This window comes from Nerophis lumbriciformis, linkage group LG13 (assembly GCF_033978685.3).
Source record: "Nerophis lumbriciformis linkage group LG13, RoL_Nlum_v2.1, whole genome shotgun sequence".
Lineage (NCBI taxonomy): Eukaryota > Metazoa > Chordata > Actinopteri > Syngnathiformes > Syngnathidae > Nerophis > Nerophis lumbriciformis.
Genome location: NC_084560.2, coordinates 15477453 through 15490420, shown reverse-complemented (window position 1 = coordinate 15490420; position 12968 = coordinate 15477453). Strand labels below are relative to the sequence as shown.

General features: G+C 35.5%; 1 protein-coding gene across 1 annotated transcript; it reads right to left on the bottom strand.

Moving 5' to 3' along the window:
• Positions 1-2934: 2934 nt before the first annotated feature.
• Positions 2935-9059, bottom strand: dlx1a (distal-less homeobox 1a). The gene is made up of 4 exons (XM_061970631.2): positions 8798-9059; positions 5309-5877; positions 4996-5195; positions 2935-4110 (listed from the first exon to the last, which is right to left on the bottom strand). The coding sequence occupies exons 2-4, from the start codon at positions 5616-5618 to the stop codon at positions 3856-3858; spliced, it is 765 nt and encodes a 254-aa protein (XP_061826615.1). The 5' UTR covers positions 5619-5877; positions 8798-9059; the 3' UTR covers positions 2935-3855.
• Positions 9060-12968: the final 3909 nt, after the last annotated feature.

Genomic DNA, 12968 nt, shown 5'->3' with positions numbered 1-12968 from the left:
TGCAAATAGATGACAACGTGTTGTGCTTTTACAGGAAGCATTGCTATATAATATAGAGTATTATTGCCTTGTTTTTTCCACATGTTTTTTTGCTCTGAACATATATGGACTACAGAAGAAAAAAAAATTGTCGACACAAATGAAGCTAAAAGTCATATTTAAGGTATTATTTCCATAAGAACTCCAGTAAAATAATAAAGGGTCAAGTCTTATAAGCAAAACGTTTTCACCTGTCTTATGCATGCACCTGTTTGTGCATGCATTAATTAGTCAATTAATTCAGTAATCATTGCCATGTTTCCATTCTATGTTTTCCCCAGAAGATTTAACTGAAGAAAAGCTGCAAAGAATCCAGATTTCACAGATAAATCCAAATAACGCTTGCAGTTGGGTCTGGAATAGCCCAACATTAAGTTATTATAACTCAACTATTGGGTTACATTTTTCAACCCAATAGTTTGATTGGGAATAACCCAACATTAAGTTATCATAACTCAACTATTGGGTTAAATAATTCAACCCAATAGTTTGGTTGGGAATAACAAAACATTAAGTTATCATAACTCAACTATTGGGTTAAATAATCCAACCCAATAGTTTGGTTGGGAATAACCCAACATTAAGTTATCATAACTCAACTATTGGGTTAAAAAATTCAAACCAATAGTTTGGTTGGGAATAACAAAACATAAAGTTATCTTAACTCAACTATTGGGTTAAATAATTCAACCCAATAGTTTGGTTGGGAATAACCAAAGTTATCATAACTCAACTTATTGGTTAAATAATTCAACACAAAAGTTGGGTTGAAAAAATCAACCCGAAATGTTGAGTTGAAATAACTCAAATAAGATGGTTTGTCCTTTTCTGAACCAGCAGTTGGGTTCAAATTGGGTTATTTTTTAACCCAACATTTTTTAGTGTGTATTTTGTTGAGATTTCACAATATCTGCATCAATAGCACAAAAATGGGCTGAACATTATTTTCAATCATTGCCTCTTTTCCATGCTATGTTTTCCCCACAAGATTTAGCTGAAGAAGAGCTGCAAAGAATCCAGATTTCACGGATAAATCCAAATAACGCTTGTAGTTGAGTCTGGAATAACCCAACATTGAGTTAACATAACTCAACTATTGGGTTACATTTTTCAACCCAATAGTTTGATTGGGAATAACCCAACATTAAGTTATCATAACTCAACTATTGGGTTAAATAATTCAACCCAATAGTTTGGTTGGGAATAACCCAACGTTAAGTTATCATAACTCAACTGTTGGGTTAAATAATTCAACCCAATAGTTTGGTTGGGAATAACAAAACATTAAGTTATCATAACTCAACTTTTTGGTTAAATAATTGAACGCAAAAGTTGGGTTGAAAAAATCAACCCAAAATGTTGAGTTATTTTAACTCAAATAAGGGGTTTGTCCTTTTCTGAACCAGCGGTTGGGTTAAAATTGGGTTATTTTTTAACCCAACATTTTCTAGTGTGTATTTTGTTGAGATTTCACAATATCTGCATTAATAGCACAAAAATGGGCTGGACATTATTTTCAATCATTGCCCCTTTTCCATGCTATGTTTTCCCCACAATATTTAGCTGAAGAAGAGCTGCAAAGAATCCAGATTTCACGGATAAATCCAAATAACGCTTGTAGTTGAGTCTGGAATAACCCAACATTGAGTTAACATAACTCAACTATTGGGTTACATTTTTCAACCCAATAGTTTGATTGGTAATAACCCAATGTTAAGTTATCATAACTCAACTATTGGGTTAAATAATTCAACCCAATAGTTTGGTTGGGAATAACAAAACATTAAGTTATCATAACTCAACTATTGGGTTAAATAATTCAACCCAATAGTTTGGTTGGGAATAACCCAACATTAAGTTATCCTAACTCACCTATTGGGTTAAATAATTCCACCCAATAGTTTGGTTGGGAATAACCCAACGTTAAGTTATCATAACTCAACGATTGGGTTAAATAATTCAACCCAATAGTTTGGTTGGGAATAACCCAACGTTAAGTTATCATAACTCAACGATTGGGTTAAATAATTCAACCCAATAGTTTGGTTGGGAATAACCCAACGTTAAGTTATCATAACTCAACTATTGGGTTAAATAATTCAACCCAATAGTTTGGTTGGGAATAACAAAACATTAAGTTATCATAACTCAACTATTGGGTTAAATAATTCAACCCAATAGTTTGGTTGGGAATAACCCAACGTTAAGTTATCATAACTCAACTATTGGGTTAAATAATATAACCCAATACTTTGGTTGGGAATAACAAAACATTAAGTTATCATAACTCAACTACTGTGTTAAATAATTCAACCCAAATGTTTGGTTGGGAATAACCCAACATTAAGTTATCATAACTCAACTATTGGGTTAAATAATTCAACCCAATAGTTTGGTTGGGAATAACAAAACATTAAGTTATCATAACTCAACTATTGGGTTAAATAATTCAACCTAATAGTTTGGTTGGAAATAACACAACATTAAGTTATCATAACTCAACTATTGGGTTAAATAATTCAACCCAATAGTTTGGTTGGGAATAACCCAAGTCATCATAACTCAACTTATTGGTTAAATAATTCAAAGCAAAAGTTTGGTTGAAAAAATTAACCCAAAATGTTGAGTTAAAATAACTCAAATAAGGGGTTGGTCCTTTCCTGAACCAGCAGTTGGGTTCAAATTGGGTTATTTTTTAACCCAACATTTGTATTGTGTTGAGATTTCACAATTTCTGCATCAATAGCACAAAAATGGGCTGAACATTATTTGTGTGTGTGTGTGTGTGTGTGTGTGTGTGTGTGTGTGTGTGTGTGTGTGTGTGTGTGTGTGTGTGTGTGTGTGTTCATCAAACAGTGCATCTCACACAATTATTCACATAATTTCATAATTTATATCATTTTACTGCTTTGTGAAAATGTGCACAGTATGTACATATATAGAGGCAATAAATAAAAAATACAAAACTAAATCTTTTCTATGTGGACTAAACACAAAGTGGACGAACACAGCAAGTCTAAAACCTTTCACAGCCAGTAAAGCACAAAACAATATTTTTGTTTTGTTCAATGTATATCTACAAAATACAGGGAGAAAAATGAGCTGCTCGTCTGGTGTGTAATATCATTTTTGTTTCTGGTGCAGCTTTTAATAGCCAGGCCTTTTTCCCACTCTGGGGGAAAAAACAATAACAATATAGTGCAGCATGACAACACAATGTTGTCTCATTTTAAACACACAAATCAACACAAGACCGGCCTCAACAGGGGGGAAAAAAACGTTCCAATAATTTAACTTAAATAATAAACACAATAAAACAAGTTGAGGCTTTTTTTTTTTTTTTTTTTTTAACAATATGCTGGGTTATTATTTCATTTGGTGCAAAGAATAATGTCTTACTAATGGTGGGTAACGCAATAAAGAAAACAAAAATAGGTTTATTGTAGCCTGCGTGGTGCAGTTTGTCTCCACAAATATGATTCAAAAAAGATATGAAAGAGCAGCAAAACAATGGTTCATGAATAATGATCCGCTTGTGGGGGAAAAAAAATTAAAAAATTTAAAAAAAAGCTCCTCCTTCAAGTTTCTCAGCTTTTTCTTTCTGGTTCCGGTTTGAGGTGAACTCCACAGTCGGTGTTGTGCGTCATGACCTGTGGGTGGGTGGGTGGGTGGGTGCGAAGTCCGACACCCCCCACCTCTCTCACCTCCCCCAGACACACCTTGGCAGGTGTCCCGACCGTGTGTGTGTGTGTGGGTGTGTGTATGTGTGTGTGTGTGTGTGTGTGTGTGTGTGTGTGTGTGTGTGTGTGTGTGAGTTCACATGAGCTGGGAGGACTGTTGCATAGACTCCTGGTGCGCCCCGGGGTACCACGACGTGTAGGCCGGGATGTAAGACCCGGTGGTGCCGACTGACGTCTTCAAGGCGGTGGGCGCGCTCCAGACGGGCGCGACCGTCGGGGAACCGCTGGAGAGTCCACGGCCGGTGGCTAAGGCGTTAGTGTCAATAGTGCCGCCGCCTTGCTTCATCAGTTTCTTGAACTTGGACCTCTTATTTTGAAACCAAATCTTCACCTGCGGAAAAGCACACGACATCCGGTTAGAGGAAATAATAATAATAATAATAATAATAATAATAATAATAATAATAATAATAATAATAATAATACATTTTATTTGTAAAAAGCACTTTACATTGAGCAAACAACCTCAAAGTGCTACAGTGTATTAAAAAAAAAAAAGATAATAAAAATAATTAAAAATAAAAACTAGAACTAGCACGCATATATCTTAAACAAAATAAATAAATAAAAATTGCATTTTTACGCACATGAGAAATTCATTTTAAATATATTTTCTTCTTCCTGGAATTAAATCACGCGACTTTTGATTCAAAAATATGATCCATGAATCCATCCATTTTTACCCCTTGTCCCTTTCGGGGTAGCGGGGGTGCTGGAGCCTATCTCAGCTACAATCGTGCGTAAAGGCGGCGTACATGAATCAATTTCTAATGTATAAAAACATGATTATAAAACATGATTATTTAAAGGCTACACAATAATAATAATAGTATAATGACATGACAGTAATTAAAAAATGTACTTTACTTAAAACGACTTAAATTAATTCAAACAAATATGCATAAATTAGAGCTGACAACAGTAATGGGTTAATTATTAATGCAGATAATGCTCCGCGCGGATGGTTACCGGAAAAGGCTGAGGGTGGTGACACGGCCTGTGACCTGGTCAATAAGGGCAAGTGGATTTCATTTCAAAATAAATCCTAAATTTAAAAAAATACGCAAATAAATGAAAACACTGAAACAATTTTGACAATTAAATTGCATTAGTTATTTTAAATCGTGCGATTAATCAAATAAATAAAAATAAATAAAAAATTTACCTAAACGGAGTGATGTAAATATTATTATTATTATTATTTTGGCAGACTTGCCTGTGTTTGGGTGAGTCCCAGAGACGCCGCGAGCTCGGCTCTTTCCGGTAAGGCCAAATATTGCGTTTGTTGGAATCTTCTGTTGAGGGCTTGGAGTTGCAAACTGGAGTAGATGGTTCGAGGTTTTCGGATCTTTTTCCCTTTCCCGTTGAAGCGGACCTCTCCGCCTTCGACCACCGCGTTCTTGCCCGGTTCCGGTGCTGGTGCGGACGGAAAGATGGTTAGAAAAGGTACACAAAGGACCGCAGCCAATAGACGCCCGAGGGCCAGACTTTGTAATTAGCCTTAATTGGGAATTGTTACGCAGTCTTACCTGCGTCCTCTAAGCGGGTCTGGGGCAGGGCGCTGCTGTTCTGGTACGTTTGGACCGAGCCGAGGTAGGCGCTGCTGGAGTGGTTGCCCACCGAGTTGATGTAAGGGTAGGCCAGGGTTCGGGGGAAGTTGGGGCCCGGGCTATAGCTGTCGTGCTGGCCGTGGCCCGCCGAGTGTAAACAGTGCACCGGGTAGTGTCCGTGCGTCATGGAGGACGGAGACATTTGTTGACTCGGAGGTCCGAACTCCATGAAGACGCTTTTTCCTGAGGCGGGACTGTTGAGACTTTCTGGGATTGTGGTCATTGTCATCTTCCGTCTTCCTCCGGCTTTTGTCGTGTGAGTTCAGACCGGGAGGGCTCCCGATTTAAGTCGCACCGCTTTTTTCCCCTTCCATTCATAAGAAAATTCCGTTTGTGCCCGTGGAAAGTGGCAGGTGTGATGCTGCGGACCGAGATAAACTCCCCCGGAGGTTTGAATCTGCCACTCATGAATATTCATTCCTGGCCGCCGCTGATTGGTCCGCGCCCTCCAGGCGGCGAGCCCATTGGTCCGTCCGCCTCGCAGAGACCTGATCAAGGCGAGAAAGCGCACAGAACCTCAGGCCGCCTGCTGACAGGTCCGAATCATCATTAACGTCACAGTTATTAATTACTAAGGTGTTATTAGTAAATATGTCTTAACATTTAAAAACACAGCTCTCCTCTACCCACGTTTATGTTATGAAGTGAAGTGAATTATATTTATATAGCGCTTTTCTCTAGTGACTCAAAGCACTTTTACATAGTGGGACCCAATGTTACATTTAAACAGTGCCACCCACACTGGGAGCAGGTGGGTAAAGTGTCATGCCCAAGGACACAACGGCAGTGACTAGGATGGCGGAGGCCGGGATCAAACCTGGAACCCTCAGGTTGCTGGCACGGCCACTCTACCAACCGAGCTATACCGTTATGCATATGCTCCTTTCTGACTGTACTTAAATGTATAATGACTGTATTTATATTATTCACATGTGAATAATGTTGTATAATAGACTGTATTGATAATATTCACATGTGAATAATACTGTATAATAGACTATTTATATTATTCACATGTGAATAATGCTATATAATAGATTGCATTTATAATATTCACATGTGAATAATACTGTATAATGACTGTGTTTATATTATTCACATGTGAATAATACTGTATAATAGACTATTTATATTATTCACATGTGAATAATGCTGTATAAAAGATTGTGTATATATTATTCACGTGTGAATAATGCTGTATAATAGACTGTATTTATGTTATTCACATGTGAGTAATGATGTATAATAGACTGTATTTATATTATTCACATGTGAATAATGCTGTATAATATACTGTATTTATATTATTCACGTGTGAATAATGTTGTATAATACTGTATTTATGTTATTCACATGTGAATAATGCTGTATAATAGACTGTATTTATATTATTCACATGTGAATATTGCTGTATAATATACTGTATATATAGTATTCACATATGAATAATGCTGTATAATAGACTGTATTTATATTATTCACATGTGAGTAATGCTGTATAATAGACTGTATTTATATTATTCACATGTGAATAATGCTGTATAATAGACTGTATTTATATTATTCACATGTGAATAATGCTGTATAATAGACTGTATTTATATTATTCACATGTAAAAAAAATACCTAAGTGTTTATTGTTTATTGTGAGTGAACTGTGGTGCTGAATTTCCCCCAAGGATCAATAAAGTACCTTCTATTCTATTCTATTCTATTTTCCTTAAGTGTTATATTTTTGAATCTGCATGAATCACTACATATTTTTTTATATTTTATAAACCTTTATTTACAACATGAACATTTACATACAATCAAGGAATAATAACAAAACAAGTACAGAAACAGTACAAAACAGCGCCGGGGGGTTGTAAACTCAATAAAGTAAGTAAAATAGAATGCAATATATATATATATATATATATATATATATATATATATATATATATATATATATATATATATATATATATATATATATATATATATATATATATATATATATATACATACATACAAATAATTTTCCCAAACTTTTGGTCTGAAGGAAGTGAGTGTGAAGGACAGAAGAATCTGAGAAGAAGGAACAGATTATATTTATTGAATTAAAGAAATAAATCATACAACAACATGATCAATATGTGCGCCGAGCTGACCCGGCGAAGCATTATGAGTATGGCACTTTAAATTTTAATAATGCCGGCATAAAGTGCCAAAAACAATTCGTGAACGTCGAACATTTATCTATGAAAATATGGAGTAGCTGCTAATGGTGTTGACTGAGAAGCAGCTTGCAGGAGATACCGTATGCTCTCCAGAGTAAAATATATATGTCAATATATATATATATATATATATATATATATATATATATATATATATATATATATATATATATATATATATATATATATATATATATATATATATATATCAGCTCTTTGGTTGTCAGAGGTAGAGAGTGTTTTAAGGTAGAGTTCTAATCTGCATGCATCATTACTTATTTTTTTATATTTTATAAACCTTTATTTATAATATGAACATTTACATATAATCAACAAATAATAACAAAACAAGTACAGACACTGGACAAAACAGCGCCGGGGGGGTTGTAAACTCAATAAAGTAAGTAAAATAGAATGCAATATATATATATATATATATATATATATATATATATATATATATATATATAACAAAATGTAAAGCCATAGGCTCACACAAGTTCTGTAAATAATCCACATTTGGCTCACAGCATCATAGTTTTCACAGCTTTTTGGTTGTCGGAGGTAGAGAGTGTTTTAAGGCAGAGTTCTAATCATCATTACTCTCATTTTAATTTAGAAAACGTCTTTGATCAATATGAAGATCAGTGCGGTTTAAGCGAGCAAATAACCAATTTTCAGTGGCATCAAAGCTGCTGACCGGTCTGACGGATGCCACTTTAATTAAAGCTCCCAATGTGCTGAATTAGCATAACACAGAGTTCAATTTTCATAAGTAGGCCAATAATTAGTCATGTGTTTACCACTTGCACCGGCTCAGGGTCCCACTTCCACCTGCAGCAGAGTAAAGGTGAAAGCATCTTCACGCTAATATATTTATATTATGAGTGATTGTAATTCATATTTGGTTTTTGTATGCAAAAAAAAAACTGACGACGTTATTTCTAAAGGTGTTGTTTCCACATTTAAACATGTCTGCTTTCATCATCTGCATTTTTTTTAAATTTTGCACTGGGCTTAAGTCTAAAGTGAGGATGCATGCAGGGGGGGTGAGGCCAAACTACCACAAGCCTAATTATGTCTCAAAATCCCAGTGAATGGAATGGACTGCAGGATTAGACATGCACGTCAAACGGTAAAGCATTATGATAATAGAATAATAGTAATGGTGCAAGCAAGGACTTACTGAGGTGATCAGGAGAAGGTGTGGGGATGAATCCACTTGATTAGATTTGGAGAAGAAGAAGAAGAAGAAGAAGAAGAAGAAGCAAAGTGTATCCAGGAGTAGTTGTGTCTTGCAGGCTTGCAGTTCTGCAGCATCTGATCCAGCGCCAGGCTGCTGCCTCCATCTCCACCTGAATAACTCATTAAAGCTAGTTAGATTCCCTCGCTGTCATTAGCAGCCCAATTACATAATTGGACTCAAATAAGGACCAGCAAGTTGCAAAAAAAAAAAAAAAAAAAAGAGTGAGCTGGAGCATGGTGTGCACAGATGCCAGTGTACTGGCTGGATTTAAAGATTCTCTCAAATATAACCAAAACCTTGCTGCCCACCCCCTCTCCCTAAAATAGGCCAATTTGAAGTAATTTCTCTGGGATTATTACTTTAGTGGGGAAAATGCTTCAAGACTTCCTCTATCAACAATGATAATGGCGCTACAACCAATAATTATCATCTTCCAGAACAGAGGACAGATTTTTATGGGCACTTGGTGGGTGCGACTGATAACTGTCATTATTTTTCCCACGATTACAGTATCCACAAACTGGAGCCGCTCGCACTACCGAGTGTGGAAAATTGTAAAATAATAAAGTGGTGACACTAATGATACGAATGGTAATTTAGAGCTGGGTTTTTTTTTTCTTCCCCCTGCCGCAGGCATTGAATTTGAGGGTCTCGAGTAGATTTTAACCTCTAAAATGTAATATGAGGGTATATTTTACGTGACACTGTAATATGACCTTTTTAAAAACGCTGCGCACGCGCAATAACGTCAAGGAGAAACTATCTAATTTGTTGGTGTATTTGTGATACGTTAATGACGACTGTGGTCGCAAGGCAGTAAATGTAGCCTACACTTTACAGGACAAGCTTAATAAGCACGAAATGGCGCCATTACTGTTTGGACTTTGACCTTCTCGCACATGCCCAGACTGAACTCTACATTTTCTTTTGAAGACACTTCAGCGTTTAGATGGCATTTATGTTTTATTTTAATTAACTTTTTATATATATATAAAAAGTTAATTAAAATTATATATATATATATATATATATATATATATATATATATATATATATATATATATTTATATACTCATTTTATCTAGGGGGCCACATGGAGGAAAGTCTGTGGAGTATTAAAAACATGGCATTAAAACAAAAGAAAATTAAGACAATTTCAGATTGTTTTCTTGGTCTTACTTTGGCCAAAAATAGAACAAACACATTCTGAAAATGTTACAATAAAAATATAGAAAAAAATACAGAGTAATGTTTAGATCCATGAAGGAAAGTAGAAAGTGAATGAATTGTTTATAGCTGAATACATTTACATATGCATAAAAAAATGTTTTCTTTTGTATTTATTTTCTTTAAATGAATGAAGTAACGTTTATGACAACCTTTTTCCAAAACACAACATAGAATGTGAGATATAACAGGATAATGCATACATTTATCATTTGTTTTCAAAACGCTTACAAAAAAGTGGGACCCCCAAGATTTACTGTGGGACCCCATTTTTATGACTTGATGGGGTCCCTGGGAGCCCATTTAGAAAATTCTTAGCACCAATACCAGTGTGTGCAAAACAGTAGCAGGTGGCTGTGTTATAATATTAATCAAATATCATCCCAGGGGCCATAGATCATTCATTCGCGGGCCGGATCTTGACTTTGACACATTGGATCTAGTACTTTAAAAATAGTTATATTACAGGTATATAAATATGAAATATTGGTATACAAGTCAATGTCAAGTCATCAATCAAAAAATTTGCTGTAATTGAATTAAAATGTAATTTCTTATTGCTGTAAAATTCAATGTTTACTTCACCAATTATATGCACGTACAAGCAACATATTTGCAGCTTCACCATGATGAAGGGAGCATATTTTACTAGGATTTCACAGCAAATTTTCACAGTAAAATACTGTCATCTAAATTTAGTGTAACATTACAAAAAATGGCAAAACAAAAATGACGATACCCCAACTATTATACAGCATGGAGTTCTCTGAAGAAAGACTTCTAAAGTTGCAAGAATATCCTTGAATTTAAAAAGAGCTACAAAAAGAGACAACTGGAATTATATCAAAGTGATTTTTGATTTTGATTGGACGTGTCATTGTGAAAATGCTTCAAGGAAAATTGAAAAGTATGTTGGAGTTGGGGTGTTGGTGGAGGGAACAGTGATAAAGTCATGTAAAAATCATTTGTGTTAAAAAGGGGGCAGATAAATATAAGAATATTATTCTTCCATCTGCTCCTTTCTGATCATGGAAATTAGGGATGTCCGATAATGGCTTTTTGCCGATATCCGATATTGTCCAACTCTTTAATTACCGATACCGATATCAAGCGATATATACAGTCGTGGAATTAACACATTATTACGCCTAATTTGGACAACCAGGTATGGTGAAGATAAGGTCCTTTTTTTTAAAAAAATTAATAAAATAAAATAAGATAAATAAATCAAAAAACATTTTCTTGAATAAAAAAGAAAGTAAAACAATGTAAAAACAGTTACATAGAAACTAGTAATTAATGAAAATGAGTCAAATTAACTGTTAAAGGTTAGTACTATTAGTGGACCAGCAGCACGCACAATCATGTGTGCTTACGGACTGTATCCCTTGCAGACTGTATTGATAAATATTGATATATAATGTAGGAACCAGTATATTAATAACAGAAAGAAACAACCCTTTTGTGTGAATGAGTGTAAATGGGGGAGGGAGTTTTTTTTGGGTTGGTGTACTAATTGTAAGTGTATTTTGTGTTTTTATGTTGATTTAATAAAAAATAAAAAATTAAAAAAACGATACCGATAATAAAAAAAACCGATACCAATATTTTCCGATATTACATTTTAAAGCATTTATCGACATCTCTAATGGAAATGTATAAGAAACAAAAACCAATGAAAGTGTCTTGTATATATGTATGTTCATGAAAGGAATAAAAAGAAATGATGATGATGATGATATGGCAATAACATAGTCCCCTGTAATATCACAACAAATGACTGATTTGTCTCCTAAGATGTTCCATTGCAGCTTAATTCTCTGCAGTTACAGTAAATTGCTGCAAAGATCTTTCACGGCAAAGTACTGTGAAAGTAATGCAATAATAGCCAGTAATTTACAATGAACCATTTTACCGTTGCCACGAGTAGAACGTTTCAGGGCCATTATTACATGCGTGGCCCCCCTGTCTAACTAACTAACCAACTGACTGGCCCCACCCAAGAAGAAGGTGAGCCCGGGGGAGGCAGGGGTGAAGTAGACAGGGTTTTTAAACACCTGCCGCTCTTCACCTGGGAGTGCAAGAGAGAGAGAGAGAGGAGGGGGTGTGGAGAATGTCTGAAAGGTCAGTGACTTCATTTTGTTTTACTGATGGACCGCCCTGCTTTTACCCACAACCACCCTCACCCCAATCCCACATTTCAGCAGCCACTAAATAGTTTTCCTGACCACAGCGTCTAAAAGGCCATGCAGCCAATGTGTGATTAATAGTTCCCCTCAACGGCACGGGCTTATGCATGTATCCATGATGGATACGATAATTCACACAAAATGTACCGGAGTCACCCTTTCTACCATTAAACAAGTTGAAATGCACCCCCCTCCCTTATTGCTATTCCATTCTTTTTGCTCCCATCCTGTAATTTGTCAGTGAGTCAAACGAGATGCACCACAATTAACTGGATTCGCTGCCTATTTTCATGTTCAATGTGGCGGCAAAATGTGAAATTGATTTGCTTTGTGCGTTTATACGGCACAAAGGTGAAAGAAAGGGGGGGGGGGGGGGGGGGTGATGGCTAAATGATTATTATAAGAACGCTAGGCGCTGCTTTTTTTTTTTCTTTCCCCCCCAGACAATAAAATAATAGTCAGGGCTTGTTAATTTAATTGTATTGAAAGGTGTTAAAAGAAAGTTATCATGATGTAACGTGAGGGCGAACACACAGCGTAGCATGAAAAAAAAAGTGTTTGTTTTACCAAAAGGCATGTTATTGATTTTAATCAAACTAGATAAGACAGACCTGGGCAAAATAGGGCCCGCAGGCCACATGTGGCCCATTAAGAGTTTCACTCCGACCATCATTTTTTTTAGACCTTTAACATCA

What these genes read in the sequence shown, in the direction of transcription:
- dlx1a (XM_061970631.2), bottom strand. Translation starts at nt 5,618, where the DNA reads ATGACAATGACCACAATCCCAGAAAGTCTCAACAGTCCCGCCTCAGGA. An exon ending in GACCCGCTTAGAGGACGCAG is followed by an intron (nt 5,196 to 5,308) that starts GTAAGACTGCGT and finishes CGTCCGCACCAG; the next exon opens with CACCGGAACCGGGCAAGAAC. An exon ending in TGGGACTCACCCAAACACAG is followed by an intron (nt 4,111 to 4,995) that starts GCAAGTCTGCCA and finishes GCTTTTCCGCAG; the next exon opens with GTGAAGATTTGGTTTCAAAA.